This window comes from Aptenodytes forsteri, unplaced genomic scaffold (assembly GCF_000699145.1).
Source record: "Aptenodytes forsteri isolate BGI_AS27 unplaced genomic scaffold, ASM69914v1 Scaffold151, whole genome shotgun sequence".
NCBI classification, from domain to species: Eukaryota; Metazoa; Chordata; class Aves; order Sphenisciformes; family Spheniscidae; genus Aptenodytes; species Aptenodytes forsteri.
This window is the reverse complement of record NW_008795939.1, coordinates 2,920,909-2,942,292: the sequence shown is the minus strand read 5'-3', so window position 1 is coordinate 2,942,292 and position 21,384 is coordinate 2,920,909. Positions and strand designations below refer to the sequence as shown.

General features: G+C 37.7%; 1 protein-coding gene across 1 annotated transcript in view; it reads right to left on the bottom strand.

Annotated features, from left to right (window-relative positions):
- PRUNE2 (prune homolog 2) overlaps positions 1–21,384 on the bottom strand; it is a 124,690-nt gene that overhangs the window by 54,861 nt on the left and 48,445 nt on the right. Inside the window, exons 8-11 of the mRNA XM_019473644.1 lie at positions 10,492–10,650; positions 2,946–9,492; positions 1,909–2,489; positions 1,670–1,800 (exon numbers count right to left, since the gene is read on the bottom strand). Of these exons, the coding sequence (XP_019329189.1) occupies positions 1,670–1,800; positions 1,909–2,489; positions 2,946–9,492; positions 10,492–10,650 (7,418 nt within the window). The remainder of the gene's footprint in view (positions 1–1,669; positions 1,801–1,908; positions 2,490–2,945; positions 9,493–10,491; positions 10,651–21,384) is intronic.

Sequence of the window (21,384 nt, the reverse complement as noted above, 5' to 3'; positions counted from 1 at the left end):
TGGGAAGCTGAAAAGTCCTTGACTAGTGTAAGCACAACTTAGCAACAACTAAAACATGGGTGTGTTATCAACATTATTCTCATCCTAAATCCAAAACACAGCACTGTACCAGCTACAAGGAAGAAAATTAACTCTATCCCAACTGAAACCAGGACACAGTTAAAACCTGGTAACACAAGTTATGAATGTGATGTGCATTCTACACTGAACTGACAACTGCTTGGGAGAAACTTTAAAAAAAGTAAAAAATCAGTCTTGCATTTCACACAAACAATATGTTTCCACATGTTTCATACCACGTATGTTCTTTTGGGTAAGTGCAGTTCAAAAGGAATAACAAATACAAAGCAGTTACACCCCCTAGTTTTATTTGTACTGGGAAGTTTATTTTACTTGTTCACAAGAATTTCACTGTATAAATGCAATGCCAGGTTCCTCTTTGTAAAACTGTAGCATGTTAAGTTGCAGATGCCCAGGAGAAATGAGGTCAGACTTCCACACTTGCATCTTTGGGGCTGCCCTAGAAGTCCACTGAAGCAATTACAACCTCCTGGTTGTAAAAGATGAGGAGTCAACAACAGAAGCACCCTCTCCAATACACTACAGTAAATGGAGCCAAGAGGGTCACCCCTCTCTCCACCTGGTGACACAGCAGAGAGACAGCAGGCAGTAGTAATGCTGTCAGCACAGAGGCTGCACACCACCATCTGCAGGTGCAAATATACTCATACTGCCTCAACTGCCAGTCCAGTCCAAAGAGACAGAAATGCTGCTCTGACCTGACTACAGCTTGGAAACAGAATCACAGAATCATAGAATCTCTTGAGTTGGAAGGGACCCATAAGGATCATCGAGTCCAACTCCCTGCTTCTCACAGGACTACCTAAAATTAAATCATATGACTAACAGCATCGTCCAGTTGCTCTTTGGACTCTGACAGACTTGGTACCATGACCACTTCCCTGGGGAGCCTGTTCCAGTGAGTGACCACCCTCTCAGTGAAGAACCTTTTCCTAATAGAATTTAAGAATATTTAAGAAAATAAAAGCAGACGTACTGGGTCAGACAAAGGTCTGTGTAGCTCAGTATCCTGTTTCTGACAGCAGTCAGAAGGTGATGTTTTTACAGTGTTATTAACCACAGAGACCATAATTTTCCATCATCCTTTTCTTTCCTCTATAAGCAGAACCTTTTTCTGACCCTGGGCCTCAACTGCCTCCTATCTTCCTTCCCAGCAGTTCTGCATTAGGCAGAGATAGTACTTCACTTCAATCCCTCCATAATCTCATCACTGGCATTGCATCTGGACTGGCAATACCATCAGTACCTGGCTTTGGCCTGCGTTCCCTGGCCACATCTGTTTCAGATTTAAAGGTAGATTATGAAGTCTATGGGACTTCATAGAAGGAAGATGGACTTATTCCTGCAGGGAAGTGGCCTTACAAGCTTCCTGCATTGCAAAACAATCCTAATTTGACTCATCAAGCAACCAAGAACCAAGACTCTCTTTTTACAAAGGGAGGAATATAGTGATACTTAAATCATGCCAATATAAGTAGTAATTCGGACTTGAAAGTCCTGCCATCTATTCATAACATCATACACTTTGGTAACATTGATAACAAGTGAACAGAAGCTCTTGAAAGGAAACAGGTTGGTTTTGCCTTACCCTGATTTTTGACTCTGTTCTCTTTCATTGTTGAGAAGCACTGTTTCCTCCTTCATTTCTTGTTCTGCTGCTATGTTCTTTCCGAGTCTCTGTTGAGAATTTGCTTCCCATGCACCATCACCAGCAACCACCTGCAACACATGTGTTCCTGCGATGCTCAAACTCTCATCCTCAGTAGTCAGGCTGTCTGAAGGAGAACAGCCCTCATGTTCAAAAGATTTCTGAAGGGGATTTTCTACTTGAAATTCTGCCTGAATGTCAAGAATCGATTCCTGTGCTACAACGGCTGCTGGTTCTTCGCCAGAATGTCCAGACCCTGATTTTGGCATCTCTGACTCGGCAGAAATTTCTTCAGGTGATATGTCACTGACTTCATTTTCACCCAATATAATCCAGCCCTCATCTTGCCCACAGCTTTCCTGTGATCTCCTTTCATGATCCAGTTTTTGAGGCACAACAGAACTTTTCTCTTCTAAGTGAGCAGAGTCCCATTCAGTCCCACAAACAGAGTGATCTTCCCTTTCATTTGTAATGGAGATTGGCTGAAAGGTATCCAAGGAGCCTGGTGAAGAGCCTTCATGAGATTCTGTTTGTTTAGCTTCTTGAAATGCAAAATCACTTTCATTTCTTTCAAGGGTATCTTTCATTGAAGGTATATTTTCTTCCTCAGTAACAAGGATATAATCCATCTCCAGTGAAGTTAGATCTTGGTACACCTGCATCCTCACATCTTCCTTACCCTCTGTACTTCTCAGTTCACGGCTCTTAGAGGAATTTCTCAGCTTATTCTCCCTACGAAGTAGGGAGTCAGTGCCAGCTTCTAAAAAAACAGGCAAACAGAAACTCCTTTTAGTTTTTGAATTACTATTTCAGTCACCACGATTTCTTTAAATCAGTACAGTGAGATAATGCTCTTCTCAGTTTGCTTTGCTCTGTTAATGTGTACTTGAATTTTATAATATCATCATCATCATTATAATTGTTAAAGATTATACATTAACACTGTAATCATTCCTAAGGGAGAAATGTTTCAGTGTCCCATATGCTAGGCCCTGTACAAACAACAGAAATAATGTTCTTACTTCAATGTTTAAAAGCTTTAGATCTGTCTAGAAGGGTGATGCTAGAGGTCTTCCCAAAGTACAAGAGTTTTGTACATCAGGGAGACACACAAACTTCAAACTTCACTCAAAGCCTCATCATTCAGCAGCAATACTCCAGACATTTCCTTCTTTCTTTGTCCTATGAACTTGCTCTGGAAAGCAGACTTTCTTACCATCAGGTGATCTTTTATCTCCACCTGGCGGTGAGTCAAGGTCAGTTGTTTCTGCTTCAGATTTTCCTATTGAAATCCCAGAAGCTCCTAGAGTTACTTCAGGCTCGGAGAGTGAAGGTACTGATGTGTGATTTTCCTGAAGGCACTCTGTGGATGTGTCAGACAACTGATCTTTAATGCTGCCGTCTTTGGTCATTAGGATGCCTTCTGCACCTTCCGAAGGAGTTGGCAGTGGTAAAGGTTTTTCCAAAGAAACACTGTCAAAAAAAGGCTGCTGTAACAAGAGCTCATCCTTTGCACACTCTCTGCTGTCAGAAGGTTCAGCATCAAAAGATACGTAGGATGGTGGAGTACACACCACTGGTGACTGGTCACTGGGCACTTCCCTAAACACAGGAACAACATTTTCAATTACATCTTCAGATTCTTTTGCTATGTCATCAACCAGTTCATTATTTGAATCAGATTCATGGCCTTCATTACCACCAGGCAGAAAGGATTTGGGAAATAATAGCTGTTTATCCTTTGATTCCTCTTCTGCTGCTTCACTGCCTACTACTGCCAGTATGTTCATGCCACCAGACGTGCTTGCCGGGACATTAGTCACCGATGTGTTCCTGATGTTATGTTCTACCCCTCTCTCAGATTCGTCCACACATTCTTCTGACATGTCTAGCTCATCACCAGTTATTGCTGTATGGTCAATGCCAGAACATTTTCCAACTTCAGCCAAGGCCCTAATTTCTTTTAAGCTTTGTTCTGCCCTATCAGGTAGAGTGAAATCCATGGGAACCAAATGCATTTGGGAGGTCACTATTTGAGCTGTATCAGTTGGTGTTCCTTGATGGCTTGCAGGAGTAAAACTTTCATGGAACGTGTCTTTCAGATCTAAGGATGAAACTTCTAAAACTTCATTGGTAATTTCAACCGACTCAATTGGGTCAGTAACAAGTTTATTTTCTAGACCATATTCTTCCAAAATTGCAAATTCAGGAGGCTCCTGAGTATTAGAAGAGATTAGCTGATAGGTTTCATCGGTCTTTCCCTGATCATAGTCCTGGGGGCTACCACTTTCAGACCGTGTCTCTACCTTCTGCATTACTAATTGACATTTTGAATCAAAATCTGCCTCTTTACTCATATTTGACCATGCGTGAATTGGCTGACTATCTTTGTCTTCAGGCTCCACCCCAATCTGAGAAGATGGGATAAAGGCATGCTTAGCTTCATACTCCTGGCACAGGTCAGGACTGCTTGATGTCTCTGAACTATTGTCTTGGTCACAGTGACTTAATATATCAGGATTTTCACCATCTGATTTCAAAGTGACAGTCTGCTCAGCATTAGTCCACAGGTCAGGTTCCATTGAAAACAGCTGATCACTTTCTTGTGTGTTACGCTGTAAAATATCTGGGATAAGTGCAGTTTGGGGAACTAATATACTCCACCCTGGACTTGACTTCTCTGTCATTTCAAAAGATAAGTCTTCTACAGTGAAAGCACCTGGCAGGGAGTTGCACACTTCTAATCTTTCACAGGTGTCCCGCTGTTGTTCTTGAGGAATGAGACTTGCATTTCCCTCATTGTCTTTTGGTAGATCCAGTACAGTGATTTCTTGAACTGATGTATCTGGCATACCTCGTTCCCCATCCGAAAAAGGATTCTGTGGAGTCAGTTGATCTTCCTCATCTGTAGGAAACCACTGCTCTTTCAAGCCCCTTTCTTCTTTATCCAGTATGAAAGGATTAAATTGTTTGAACTGCACAGTGTCTTGATTTATTTTACTATCAGGAATATTCATAGGATGTACTAGCCTTTCATTTTCTTTTTCATCACAGTACAGGGAGGAAGGCTGATTTCCATCATTACTTGCATTAGTGAAATGTGCTTCTGTTAGTTCTTCATCTTGTGAAGCTGATCCCCAGGAGTCCTCCTTACTATTTGTTAACTGGTTTGTTGCAGAGTGACTTGAAACAGAGTACTGATCTTCCACTTGCTTTTCTCCAGAAGACTGTGAATTCCACCATTCTGAACTGTCATCTGGAAAACCAAATGATCCTACTGTGGATTTTGGATCAGTTCTTAAATCAGCTTCCAATGACATACTCCACATATCTACAGCTTTTGAAGAATACTCTTCTTTATCACCAACAGGAAAAGTCAGTGTCGTATCTTCATTTGTTTGATACAAATATGAGTCTTCTCCGATACCTGTTTTTTCACTGAAAATACTCACTTGGACTTTTTTCTGAAGTGTTTCACAGTGACCTAAATATTCAGAAGTCTCATTTCGCTCCATTATAGTCAAGTCCTCCTGCAATACTTTCCCAGCTTTAATTGTTTCGGGATTTTCATTGAAGATGCCTACCTGGACCTCCTCTCCCACCTTAGTTTTTCCATCTAAACCGTCTTCATTTGCTTCAGGACCTGTTGCATTGGATTGAGCATAATCCTCTCCAGTTTCAGATGCTTTGTTCTGTTTGTTTTCGTACATGGAATCTTCATGAATAACTTCTGGACATGCCTCTGAATTCTCTGAATCCTCATTTATGTCAGGACTTGATAAAGAAGATACAGTATCATCATCTACATGGGCATTCCAAAAATCTAAGCTTTTAGGAACTTTGTTCTGTTCAGTGCTTGGTTCAAGTTCTCCTTCACATTCATTCCCAAATTCAGTCCTTTTACAAGCATCTTCAAGGTTTTTATTATTTTTAATATCCCACATATCCCTACTTCTTTTGTGATGACTGGCAACTGGAAGGTCACCCCACACGTTCACAGATCCATCACTTAAATCAGGACTTGTTCCACTTGAGTGTACATAATCATTTATTGAATCACTCCACGCATTATCTTCTTCCAAATAACTTTTGATCTGTATATCCTTTGAAAGGCTACTTGTGGTGTTTGCCATTTCAAGGACTTCACTTGCCTCAGGACTTGTTCCAGGAGATTGCAAATCTTCACATGGTTGTGAATTCCAAGTAGTTTGGGGAAAACTGTCATTAAGTATTACACATGGCTCTCCACAAACATTATTGGCAGGTTCTAAATTTTCAGAGTTTTCATTTCTCCCAGAACCTATTTCACATGAAAATGAATTTTCCACCACAGACATATCTGTGATGTCAGGAACTCTGACATATCCAGAAGGAGGACTCTTTTTAAACTCATCTGTGAAAGACTTTTCAGGAGTGCTGTTCAGTTCTGAGCTATTTTTGAAAGATACTAACTCAGAATTACAAATGCCTGGATGGTTAGGAACCACTTCACGTACACTCCCTTTCACTTCTCCCAGCACTTCTCGTGGTTCATTCATCAAAGGAATTGATGTGGCTAGGTGACAAGCACTCTTTCCAGAGTCATTCCAGATGCCTGAGCTTCCAGGCATTTTAGAAGAATTATTTTCAGGATTATCACTACCTTTATCAGAACTTTCAGAGATACTTTCCATCTCAGGACTTGTTGCATCCTCTATCACTGTAGTCTCCTTTTCAGCTTTCTCAGAAAGCAGCTGTGATGTTTCACTATAATTGTAATTTTGTGGTCTGGAGTCATCAAAAGATTGATAATTTCTGCCTTCCTCAGAAGTACTTGAAGAAGATTCTGCATTATTCTGCAACAAGTCTTTCCTCTCTTCCTGACTAACTGGATTACTTTGGTTGGAAAATGACTCATTCTCTGTGACTAACGCTTCCCAACTAACACTATTCCTCATTTTTTCTGGGGAGCTGGGAACTTCTGTTGTTGACATGTTTTCTTCTGAATCTGCGTTACATGAAGATTCACTGTCCTCTTGCAGTGGTTTATTACAAATGTCACTAATCATTTGCTGTCCACTTGTCTCATCTGTGCTTTTATATTCCTCTTTTTCTTCCTGAGAGATGACAATGGCATTGTCCCAGCCATCCTCACAACCCTGCTCACTCTGTAAACTCCACGAGTTTGGCTGCTGCACTGAATCCTGACTATCCAGCTTTTCATCAACATAAGCAGTGTTTTGTGCTGCCTTCTTACTAAGTATCTCACTCCCTAAGTCACATATTTTCAGATCCAAACCATTCCCAGTGTCTGAAGTTGCTGTAGATGTGTCTGTGTCTTCTACAGGAACACTGCTCACTGTTTCTACATTTTCAGCTGCAGTCTGTCTAGTATTTAATTCGTTCTGTGGTGGTGATAAGTCATTCACTGTTTGATTGTATACCGGTGTTATTTTTCTGTTTTCAGATATAGAAAAATTATTTTCACTGGTATGTATCTCAGTTGAAAAACATTGGTTAGCTGTTTGTTCTGAATTAAGGAAAGGTTTAGCAGAGGCAGAAAGAGCAGTAATTTCAGAATTTCTTTCTTGTAACTGGGTGACATTATTTAGGGGAGCGTTCCAGATGTCTGTGTTTCCGGCACTTGAAAAAGGCATGTTTCTAGGAGATAATGGTTCCTGATTTGCTTTCCCAAGTCCTTTTGGCTCAGACAAATTTGGGTTTATCAATTTATCAATAACTGTTTCTTCATCAAAATCTTTGTCCTCATTTTCTCTTTCGTCTTCCACATATGTAGGTGATATATATGAATCAGATGTTGAATAATTGGTGTCTGGTGGAGAAACAACTAAATCTTCACCTATGTTTGATGAACTAAGATCTGAGTGTTTATACAAAAAGGTATCCTCCCATGGCACCACTACTTCTGTTACTTCTTTCTTGATGTTTTTGTCATACATATTCCAGGTCTCTATATTTTCAAACTGTTTTGGTCTATGTTTAGGATCACCAAATACAGTTTTTTCCTCTGTTTGCAGTTTGGAATTATTTTGCATATTGTTGAAAACAGAATTTGTATTTTCAGATTTTCCATATTCTTCTACTGAATAATATTTTTCTTTATCCCAGGCTTCTGGAGATACCTGGATAGGTGGATTTTCAGTCTCATTGTCCACTGTGACTTCTGAAGAATCTGATAAACTAGTTTTTGACACGGGCCATTCCTCAGGAATATTCACTGATTTTTTTTGTCTGTCCCGTTTGGGCATGTTCCATACATTTTCTGAGGATCTAGCAATATCTCCTGCATCAAACTTAGTCCAGACTTCATAAGAGTCTCCAGCTAGCTGACTACCTTTCCCTTCACCACTACACCATGCATCTGACATCATAGGGGTCGGCTGACTGACCTTCCATGGGTCAGTAAAGCTCTCCGGTTCTTGCTTTTTCTCCTCTAAAGAAGCAGTTGGCAAACACGAATGTTCACTGTTTTTCTCTTGATTCTCGTGGTTCCAATTATCTTGTTTAAACTGATTATCCCACAGACCTGCTCTCATGTATTCCATTTGCTTTGGCTGTTTTTGGAGGAATACAGAATCTGAGGCTCTTCTATCAATATGTTCTCGTAGCAAGGGACTTTCTTTACAATCCTTCCATAAGACAGGGCTCTGAAATACAGATTCCTGCTCACTTGAACTCCATGTATCAGCATTTCTGGACTCTAGGTCAAAGCCATCCCACCAGCTCCCATATCTAACACGAGACTGAGAATAATTTGTGCCATCTATTTCATTAATTTTTTTTATGACATCTTGTGGGAAAAATAAAGGCTGCCCATTATCTAATGGTGAAGTTTCTACAAGACTGTTCATAGGAGTTGGTGGAATTCTTGAATCAGCAGATTTCAACATTTCTGGTGAAGAAGAATCACCTTCAACTAAATCGATCAAATTTGAAGTTTTCTCACACATTTCTCCTGGATTCTCATCAAATTCAGCTAAATTGTCTTCCTCATTTGTTGTCATAAGTAAGTCAGTTGAATAAGTTGCTGCATCATTTTCTAACAGGTTTGCCTCATCAAGTTCTTTCTGCACAGTGAGTTGTTGGCCTTCTGATGAATCACTATGAAGGAAATAGTCGTCTGCTGGGGAACAATCAACAGAATGAGAAGATGACTCGGATGGAGCTGTAATCACGGGTGCTAGATCAAAATTGAAAAGATCAAAGTTATCACTATTGCCTCTAGACTGAGGTTTTTGTTCTTCAGCTATTGCTCCTTCAGGAATAGGACTATAGGAATCAAAGCCAGGCAGAAGACTGTGATGGGAAGCAGCACCTTCTGCAACAGGGCTATCATCACTAAGGAAAACAGAACTCTCCTTGGAAGACCGGCTGCTTCTAATGGTAGCCAATCCACTGTCTGGACTCACAAGGTCTACATTAACATCAACATGGGCTTGCATAGATCCATTTAGATCTTGAGGATTTTCTATAAAATTGGCAGAACTGGGCTGTGGTTCTACATCAGAACCATATAACTCCATAATACCAGAAGATCCTTGTGAAAGTGGAGCACTTCCAGCAACAGCTTCAGTAGAAGAAGTTCTACTGTTTGATACCATTTCTGGTTGTCTTCTATTTAGAACTTCCTTAACTAGAAGAAAAATTTGATGACAGGTCACCAAAGAATTTTCTTGATGATAAATGAGAATTTGGTCACATCCACATTCTAGAGGATCCAGCTCCAAACAAGGATTCTGACATTCTTCTAATTCACAGCAGATCTATTGAAAAATAAGATGTTTCAAAAGCCATTGCAACCATGGGCGTAAAGGCACATATTGACTACTTCACCATGTAACACAGCCATACCTATCTATTCCTATTAATCTATTTCTTGGCCATTTCGTTGTAACAGCCTTATTATGATCCCTAAATAGATAAAGTGTTAAAATAGAAGATCAATACAAAATATGTATTATATAATTGGTCAGAATATTTACTTGAAATTATACCATTTGACTTACATGTTCACTTTTCATTAGTAAAAGAAAACCCAAATAAATGTTTAGTTGTTGCCTTAAGAAATCTGAGTGAAATATGTGAGGGTACATGAGAAAAGTATTTCTAGAATGGGATAATGAGATTCATAAAATAAAAAAATTTATATTGACATTGAAAGCAATAGAGTCATTTAGCCACCTGTCCCTAAAATCAGAAGTTTTTAAGACTGAGAAAAAGGTTCAAAAGGTTGCCATTGAGATGATTTCATCCATTTGGGGACAAATATAGTCAAAACAGTGGACAGCACCCGGCTTTGGATAAATGAACATCCTAGTAATAATTTGGCTTCATTTCAGAGCTTAAATTCTTTAGCTATAACATACACATAGATGAGTTCTGGTCATTACCATTTACAATGTGTTTGCTCGTCCCTCACTGCCAAAGACTCATTTGTGTAGATCACAATAGAAAACCAAGCCAAAACTAGTAAAAAAAAAAAGATCATTCTGTTTTATTTAAATTGAAAAATCTTGTCTTTTTCTGTATTTCTTGCAACCATACACTTTCTCTATTAGGCTGGTCTGAAACAACCATAAATATCACAATGTTTTATTTTGCATCATATAAATAATGCAGCCATTTCAAATAGCTACTCAGTTGCCAGTCAACTGTTGCTACTTTTTGATCCTACTTAATTATTCAACACTTTGGTATATACTACTTTAAAAAAACATTTTTTTCAGGAAAGACATTATTTGATTCTTTTTCCAGGTACTTACTTGATTGCCTAGCTCTAAGTTTTCCGAGTATACCGCTATTTGTCGTTTTGTTTGCTTCTCATCTGACAAACAGTTGGCCAAAATGACAAGTACATCAAACCCATATTTATCTATGAATGCTTTCAGATCACCAATGAGACTCCTGTGTAACACGCAGTCCTGCAATACGGTAAGAAATTAAAAGAAATGTCAGCATCTTTTCCTTGTTCTTTCCATCCAAATCTGTGGCGAAAATAGCTAGAAACATTAATAAGCATCAGTGTCTGTAACTGGCAACAGAATTCCATTCCATTTGTCAAAACAGCTATGTGTGTAAAAAAAATCAAGAACCAGTCTCACAGCACAGTAATGGACTTCTATTTCTGAAGATTGCTAAAATACTAAGTGTAGGTTTTGCCGTCTTGAAACCGCTGCTGAAACAGAATTCTTATTGTTCCTGCTATTTGCTATTGCAAGGTTGCTTAAAAGTATTGGGCTACTGCTATTTCTTGAATAAACCCCCTTTTTTGATAGAAAAATAAAAATATTTTATGAAATTTGTCATGTCAATATTTCATTTAAAATAATAGATGTTAAAATAATAGTATTGGGGTGCAAAATCAAGCACTTAAAAGGAAATTGCATGTGCTAACTTAATTTTGCAGCCCTTTATATGTATCCATTAGGATGTTACATGATTGTATACAATTTTACCATGGATTATTCCTTTAGATTCCTTTATTCCTGCTCTTTGAATTCTGTGCAAGTCTTCAAAACAATAACCCCCCGAAATAAGGACAGAGTAAGACAAACTACTTTTAAAACATCTTTGTTTCAAAAAACATGCTTATTTTAACACACACCCCACACCAAATAAGTAGGAGGTAAACACTGCAATTGTCATTCCTATTCTTATTTATACTTGAACTAGCCCAATGTTGAATTATCTAGATTTTGCAACATAAACCACATATCCCTCTTTCTCACCTGGGGACATAACGCACAAAGTATAAATGTCTCTCTTCAGTCCTTAGTTCTGATAACTGCCAGTAAATAAAGTCTTAGAAATTTTATTTTCTCCTTTATGTTTCTGCTATTCATATTTGAGATAATTTTTTGTCATCTTCTAGCTAATAGTTCTTCTGATACTGCCAAGCTACACTGGCCTTGAATAAACAGCAGTTCATCATGAACACAACACAACTGTATACACAGATTGGCATGTTATTCCCCTGCATCTGTCTCCTACCTGATAAATTACTGTTTTGGTTACATATATACAAATACTATTTATTAATCTACTCAAATGTGTCCACAAAATGCGTCTCCCTCCCTGTAAGTTAAACTTAAAACAAAAAAATCTGTTTGTCAAATGCTTTGGAAGTAGATTCTTTTCCGAGATTAGAGATGAAGTTCCACTTTGATGTTCACATAGCACCTAAAAATGAGTTTTATGTGAAATTCATGCAGATTAATGCACAAACAAAAGTCAGCTGTTAGTTTACTGGTGGACATTCAGATATGAAATCTGAATAGGGGGTTATGGTGAGGAATTATGGCGAATAAGGTTTGCACGTAACATTTTTCTGGGTTCTGAAGACTCAAGTATTGGGTATATTAGAAGAAGTACCAAAATGTGCTTAAGCATGGAAAAGTTACTTCAGTTATCCCATTCCTAACTGCAGTTGGAATAATTAAAATCTATTCGCATAAAAAATTTGAGCTAGAGCAGATTCAAAACCATCTGAAAATCCCAATAACTCCTTATCTCAGTTACCCACTCACAGCCAATTCAAGAAGATTGGGAGGTCCCAGGGAAGGACATGGACCAATCAAGGATCTAGTCTTGCAAGGTGTTTTATACATAAGGTACATAAGGTAAATAAATGAACATTCTAAAAAATGTCCAGCCTTCAAGCCTCATGATACTTTATCTTCTATTTTGCTTATATCAGCTGAAAATGCAAGGAATTAGAAATTTTCTGTTAAAATCACGTGACTGAACTGGAAGCCTCATGAAAGTGACATTGACCAAGATAATATCTGCGATCATCTCAGCCTGCATTTGGCACTCACAAAGTGGTAGGTTGGGGAGTGCCAAAAATCCTGCTTTCTGCAGTGTTTTGAGGGAGGAACCTCTTAACCTGCCTACATGGCAAGGGAAAACTCCCCTGTCACAACCATGGCCAACTGGAGAGTCAATATGTGCATGTAGGGCAATCAGAGGTATATTTTTAGAGTTTAAAGCCAAGGACCACTAGGGCCTCATAGAGCAAGACCATGAATAGAATAGAACAAGATACAATGTTCACATGCTAGCAGCTGTTTGTTGGTGGGAACGGTTACCACATCAAGGGTGTGGCACCAAATGCCATACAATGAAAGGTCAATACTACCAGTCAGAGCAGGAACTAAAGATATAAATGGCCACGGTAAAGCCCCTGAAGGTGCTAAAATCTGAATTTGCCCTGTGCCCTGTTTTTTGCTAACTTACGTCATACGATCAAGAGCAACGCTGAGGAATTGCTATAGCAGCAGGTGACCCAGTAGCCTGCTGCTGTAAGCAGGGAAATTGTCAAGCACGTATCCCTGGTGGAGCAATTGGACCGGAGAGCTTCACATTGGGCCACATTAACATAAACAATAATGGATCTGTACTACCTACATAATTACCTGATCCAGCTACTTGAGGTTCTCTCCATTTCTTCCATGCTCTCAAACTTACTGTTATTCAGAGTGTGTATTTTTTCTTCTTGAGGTTCTCAGCATGTTGATGACTGAGAGAAGCACAAAGATTAACTCTGAGCAGGCTACCTGTCCCTCTCCATTGGGTATAAGCTGCAGAAGGAGATCAGTTATGTACTACATGTTTTTTTCTCTGTGCTTCACATCCAGCTTGGCCTTTGGGCTGTGTTGTGCTACACATATTCCCTGGGCGCAGAATAAACTTGGCCAGCTAACTGTACCAGAGAAGCCTGCAGGCAGCATCCACTTGGTACTAGCAATTACATCACCTGTGTGTCCTTGCCTTTATCTAAAAGTGCAGCAACAAGTTCTCATATGAACATCCTTTCTGTTTGACAGTAGAAATGAGGAATGGACTTGTTTCCTTGTAAGAAAATCCTTTAATAGCTAAAATGACCAAAAGGTGGAAATCTCTTCTATGAACAGGGTGTCTCCAGCATGCTGTGCATGGATTGGAGGCTTATTCAATGCTACATCCCTCAGGGTTCCCAGCACCTAAATGGATGTAGGATTATCTATAATGTTTTCTCCTTATAATGTTAGCTCTAATAAACAGTGTTTTAAAAGATACCTCCCAGAGTTCACATGCTTTTCTCACTGGGATCATAATGGATCATCGTCGCCTGGTGCAAAACACTATCAACTGATGAGAGGCTGCTCAGAGCAGCGCGGGAATGGGTTTAGGTGTGCCAGCACCATACACCACATTGAAAGAAAATATCTTTAAAGAAAGCATGCAAATTATCTGAGGATTTAAAAGTGCAAGAGGGCAAGAGATGTTTTACAGTGACATCCAATCAACAATAACACTGAGGAAGTCATTAAGGCACGTCAGAACACAGTCCAAGTCAAGCAAAATGATGCTGATCACACCCCATTTATTACTTTTCCCCATAGCCTGTCAATGAGAAAACTTTCTGACAAAAAAGTCATTATTCAGCAAAGGTATAAAACCCAAGACCCTATTCATTCTGTGGCATGAGGAATAAGATACAAGCTTCTCACATTACTATTACTAAGCAACAATTAATATTAAAATAATACCTGACGTGTTACTCAATTTTTCCATAAACAGTCATTTTATTTATCAACAATAAATGTTTCTCTTAAGTTGTTACTTCACTAAGTGCATCCAGAAATGAAACACAAGGCAAACAGACCTCGTTAAAAGAATAGGTTAAAGACTAAATTTGCTGGAAAATGCTGTTGACTAAACTATTGAATAAAAGCAAGATCAGATTACATGTCTTACAGCATCATGACTCTATGTCATCAATTTTTTTTGTTGACTGGACTATTAATCAAAATATAAATTATTAATTTTAAAATAAGCAAAGGTAATTTCATTAATGTTAATAAATAGTATTAATAACATTAAATATATTATTAATTATAACATTAATTAACATCCATAAAGTTTACTCTTTTAAACTAGTACCAACAACACAATTCAGATACTCCCTTCACAAGCATTCAAACATTCAAATAAATAAAAACAGTTGCAAACAAGAAACTCTTGTAAATTACCAAAGACTATATATTAAAAGACATGGTAGACATATGGACTCTTCCACAAATTTGCTAACCTAAATAAACAACGAGAATGTTGCATGTATTGTAAACATTAACAGAAAATAAAACATTTCCTTCAGGAATAAAAAAATGCTAATGATTTCAACAGTTAAGCTGCTACATCCCAAATTAATTACAAGCACTGTAAAATATGCTGTTGATGAATTAATATAGTAGGAAATACACTGACATACAGCCAAACCATGACAAAGGTCAGTCAGCTATTCATTTTTATACTACTTTTCCTTACTTTATTAGTATGTGCTGTCTTAAATATTAATTAATATTTACATAGTGTACAGCAGGTAAACAGCATATCTAAACATTATTAGTTGTCGTAATGCCCTCTAAGTAACCTATAATAAAAAAATGGACTGTAAGTATATTTGAAATGTAATATACTTGAAATAAATAGAATCTAGTAGTAAATATATTCTGCAAATGCAATGCAAATGCATAGTTAACAGCAATATTAATACTGGAGAAATTTAGTGTCTTAGCATTTGTCATAAAATTGTGCATTTGCTTTGTCTAATGCATATAAATATTTTATACAATGCTACAACATAACAACATGGTGAACATTCTGAAATGACAATTTTTTTTTATCATCTGGCTAAACAGAATGAGAAAGTTCAAGAAATCCACAGACTTTTGAAGGATTTTTGAACATGAACTGTTCAGTTATTATGTATTTCTGTTGAGAAATACCATTTTATGTAGGCTGTATATTGTTGTGAAACTTCTTTCTCTGAAACTCCATTTTCTTATAGGAACCTCTTTTGTTAATTGAATAATTAACACCACTACAAACATGGATGATCCTTTAAAAGAAGGGAAATCTCCAAGAAATATCGAAAGAGAATTTGTAACTTCTCCATCTCTAGCAACACTTTCTGATTCATGAAGCCAACAGCCAATTACCCAAGTGATCACTGCAAATGTACATTACACACACTTCTGATTCTTCTAAGCTAACTGTGTCAATATTAACCTGACCAAATTAAGAACAAACTGTCTCTTTTGTTCTTCACACTCGTCACATGGAGAGCACAATATGGCTTTTGTCAGAGGTGCTCCATCATTTTGGCTCAAGGAAACTGTCAGTACAGTTTGGGATTCGTTATTCATGGGCAGATACCCTGATGGGTCTAATGAAGCCTTTCTGCTGACAACTCATTTGCTAAAAATACCCAACCATCACAAAATATAAATGAGGAATATCACTGTATCCCATTACAATTTTCACAACCAAAGCAATTATCACAATACAAAAGTCGATACCTACTGCTTCACACTGTATTCTCTTAATATTTCATGGTCAGTATTTCTGAATTCCAGTTTATTTCTATGTGATCACTGATAAAACTTTATGACATACTTAAATTGCAATATAATAGGGTAAACACCAATGTTATAGCACACATGCAGAGCTAACAGTCTGTGTGCCATTTGTTGTAAATCCAGCTAATTACTAGAAGCCCCCTCCTTTAAAAAAAAAAGGCAAAAAAGCAGAAAAAGACTCAATTTTTTATAAAAGTTTTCAGGTAAGGTCACTAAAAATGGAAAAAACAGTGTAAACAGTATGGTGTTTATAAGACTCCAGAAACACAGACAAGTATATTCACTATTTTACCTCTTTTTTGTATCAACACCACTGGTGAAAATGCTCTATACAAAATTCACCATCTTTTCTGTAAGTAAAGATTGCATTTTTCTGTTGTGTATTTCAATCTACCAAATAGCAGCTCTGCTGTACCGATAGTTACCAGTCTTCTGAAAAGAACAAAAATAGCAGCTAATTCTTTCTTTGGGTTGCTGTCTAAAGTTTCTGAAGAGACATAGGTATTAGGTCCTAAACTGAAGAGCAGGAGAATGGGCATCTGAGAGCTTGTGCTACCCTGCTCTATGGAGACCCCAGTCACACCTTACGTTTAACTTTAGGCATCCCGAGCTTAACTTAGAAGGAAATTTAAAGAGGAAATTCTATAGCATTGTGAAACACTGCGTATAGAATAAAGTGATGAATGCCTGTTTAGCACTGATCTCACTCCCCTTCTATAGGTGATGGCTGTGTTTTTACAGTCTATTTTCATTAAATGCAGAATAACTTAAAAAAAATAAAGCAAAGAAGAAAGAAGAATTCATCCATAATAAAAGAAATTATCATGCTTTGTTCAACGAAAGTGTGTTTAGCCAGTTTCACACTGGAAACAGTGCCTTTTCTACAGCACTGGTACATTTTATGATAGTGTGTCTTAACAACGATCTACTCTTTATGAATTGAGATTACAGCTAAACAAGTTTTTCTTGCACTTGATAGAAGTACAAATTCTGTGTATTCAAATTCAGGCTTGTCCATTTTAATCTGTGTTTAGCTAGAACTTATAAAGATAACCATGTTCTATATGTATTTAGCACAGCACACAGGAAAGACTGGAAAGCCTCGACTGATCCATAAAATTAAAAAGAAAAAAAAAAAAAAAAAGTTGCTCAGGTAAACAGCCAAACTTCAGTTCCATTATTCTACATTTTCAGAGCTAGCTGAGACAGCTTTGAATTCAGCGTCTCCATGAATCTTAAGAGACATTATGATATCCATGTAACATAAGGATATCATAATGGCCCATTTAGCTTAGAACATTCTTCCTCTGGCTGGAATACCTGCCTTCAGCGGCCATCACTGCCACCCACCTGAAGGAACACAAATTCTTATCCATAAGCAAGGCAGCCTCCCCTGACTACTGAGGTGCACAACTAACTGCCTGAAATACCACAGTCAAAAATGCTCCCTGGTGTTGGTGGGGTCTGTGCACATACACTCAAAGAATGTAATAGATCAGAAGGGCTGGAGAGGAAGTCCTGTGAAGGTGCTGCCGCTACTGCATGAGATAAACATTAAGTGCATAGCCTAAAGACAAAAACAAACATAGGTAATGGTGTGCATACTGTTGTGGTGTGCGCTGGAACGACATGATAATATTAGATGGCCGTGACCACAAAATCTAGAAGAAAAAAGGTTTCACAGCAGCACAGGAATCAAAGAAGGGATGTACATCATCTAGTCTAGTGAGATAAAGGTGAAAGCACTTCTTTATTTCCACCTTCAAGGGAAGAAATTCAAAGCACTTGTAATTTGTCTCATTCTTAATGGATGTTTCCTGTAATAAGAAAATTGTGACTGATAAGGATAAAGCTGCCATTTTTCATAATTTTTGGCAGTTGAAGGATAAGTAGTTTGGAGTTGTTAAAAATACAAAATACAGCAAAACATATAGATATGATTTTCAAGTATAAAGGCTTAAATGCCACCTCCTTTTTCAAGTGTGTCTTTAAAACTCTGCCTCTGTAAAATAATTAAAGGGACAAACTAGAAAACTTGCTACCCTAACAGCACGACTTTTGCTGCAAGTAGGGAAGTACAGAGAAATGTACTTGCACTATGTTAAGATGTACTCCCTCCAGGTCATTTTAACGGCTGAAGTTATGTACATATTTTTCTGGAGCGAACTGCATGGAAAGGAAAGTCTCTTATTTTTAAACCACAGGTATGCGTATCCAAAGCCTAAAAGTAAAGGAATCCAGGGACCTGCTTAAGCAGCACATTTATAAGCAAATATCACCTGTACAAAATACGTACAAAATGAAAAGGAAAAATCTCCATACTAAAGTACAGTGTAGTATATACAATGTAACACATTATTTACCTCAGAAACTTAGAGGAGAAACACTATTTTTGTGTCTTACTAATCAATAGGCCATGTGGACATAGCATATGATACACTTTTTTATTCTCCTTGATATTATTCTGCTTTCTGACCCTAGGTTAAGAACTTCCATCTGATTTTTACATAACTTGTAAATCAATTAAAAAATACTGAAAAAGACATAGCCTACCACTTCAGTTACAAGGTTCATTTAATCACATACAATATTTGATTTCACTGTTGACTGATTAGCAAGTGGTAACAAGCAAAAGGCTGACTTGTCAGAGTGATGAATTAAAACGTAAGAAGCATCACAACCATATATATACTGACCAGGAGCTGTCTATTTTAGCCAGCTAAGTCTCAGGTGTAAGTTTATATGTAATAATTCATACCTTACAAAATAATTCCCATGCAAACATGGTAACGCAAAAACACATTTCTGCCTGTCAAGAAAATTTGTGGCAAAATTAATCAACCATTCATCCATTCAGGCTCTTTGCATACCCTTTTGTCAAAGAGGGAATACTAAGAGATTTCTTTCCTGTTCCACACACTCATTGCAATGGTTTGTAGAATCCATCAAGCCTGAGTTGATTTATTGAACTGTCTCTTAGCTCAGCAGTATAACTATAGCAAATGAACTGGTAACTTCTCAAAAAACAGCAGTGATTCAACAATATCTGGTTTATTTAATTCCTTCTAACTTCAGATTAGCAATTTCTTAAAGGCACTGACTTGCATTCTCTAGAAGTTCTATCTGCAATTTTATGCCAGCCTGTTTTGTCCATTCTTTTTTCTAACTTCAGATTAGCAATTTCTTAAAGGCACTGACTTGCATTCTCTAGAAGTTCTATCTGCAATTTTATGCCAGCCTGTTTTGTTTCCATTCTTTTTTTTTTTTTATATTTTGACATTTGACAAAGGCATTTTTTATTTACAACTGATGCTAGAATCGATCTAAATCTTCACATCTTCACACTAGCTAATATGCTTCTATTGCTAGCCCATAGAGCTTTCAAATTTAAATACAATACTGCCATGTACTTTCATATGAGCCATCTTATTCATTATGCTATGAATACTGAAAAATAATTACCCACATAAAGTCCCCACCTATTTCTTTAATTACATAGACAACTTTGCATGCGTATTCAACTATTTTTGTATTTATCTAATCCCATCACCAGTAATGAGAATTGTTATAAAAAGTAGTTGAGGCACAAAAAACAGAGATATGCCAAGCTGTTTGAAACAGTTTAAACATGGATTTTATCGCTAAGCATCGTCCATTGAACCCCATGGAGCACATTTATCACTCACCAGCTTTGCATTTTTCTTCATAAAGATATATGACCTTTGCCTATTAGATTTCATTAGCAGGGCACCATACAAGGCTCCTCTGCAGATGACAGGATAGAAAGCTAAACAACCTCGCCTGAAGGATTTGTGAGAACAAGCCCATCTTCAATCTTTGTCCCTGGGAGGCACTTCTAACACCTGCCAACCACAGCACTATCATCAGAAAAACATTTAGAGATTTATCTTCAGGCTGGTGATTATAAGAGATAATTTGTTTGGAGTATGGATAAAGTTGGTCTAGCATAAACAAACTACAAGCTCAAATTATACGACGAACCTCATTAACTATTGATTTAACCACTGCAAATCCATGAACAAATGTTGTATCAAAATGTTAATTCTTCCTGAAGATATAATCAAGGAAAAAAACAAAACACCAAGGCAGGATGGTGAGCTATTCTTATGTGCACTTTTAATGCTTGCAGCTTAAATTGAAAATGGAGACTTGCTTCATCATAACAATGACAACAGTATACTATTGCCATTTTCCCATAAACGTAGTTTTGTCTGGCAAAAAGTGCTATATCTCTTTAGTTGCTGTCACTATAGAGGGATGAAAGAGTGCTTTCTCTCCTACTTTCAGGAACACTTTTTTTGTTTGGAGACAGCAAGACTAGGTGTACCATTAAAAACACTTTGAATAGCAAGAAGCTAGCAATATTGTAAATGGACACCATCACAAGCAGACGGTCTGAAAAATTATATATAAATTTATACCTCCTATATTATATACATCACACATATCCTCTGTGCCTGTAATAGGAAATAACTTTCTCCTAATCTTCGAAAATTGCTTTCACTCAAGGTGATAAATCATCAGTCTTCAGCCAAGAGCGTATGTAGAAATAATGTAGCTGAGTTAGTCCTGAAGGCTTTTTTTTTTTTTTTTTTTTTGGAAATACAATGGAAGCCAACCCTGTCCCCTTTTTGGTAAAGGAGAGAAAAATGCTGCCAGATTTCCTATTGCAGCCCAAAGAGAGCAGCCAGCGAATTTCTCCACCTGATGTTGTTGGGATATGGCCTAGCAGAGTTCCATTGCACCATGTCTCTGCCAGCATCCCTGTTTCTAACACCATTACGCTGGAGGAGGAAAACTCATTTGTGTGTAGGAAGTGGAAGGAAATCTGCAGTTCTTCCTCCAGTGTGGCACTCTGAACAAATCATTCAGTGCAACTGGTACTTAATAACAAAATACCAATGTTTTTAACGCTAATATAGACTGTAAAAACAGCAAAAATCTTTTGGATGGAACTCAAACACTTGCAGCTAAAGCAGTCAAAAGAAGGAGAAGAAACTTTGAAAGTATTTTGTGGGATGACATTATCTCTCAGCATTAATTCCTTCTAAAAGGGAATGGTATTTAATGTGAAATGATTAGTTCATCAGTTAAAAAAACAAAACAAAACAAAACAAGAAAACCCCAACAACCCCCTACTGCACGCTCAGTAAGTTTGCAGATGACACCAAGTTGGGCAGCAGTGTTGATCTGCTCGAGGGTAGGAAGGCTCTGCAGAGGGACCTGGACAGG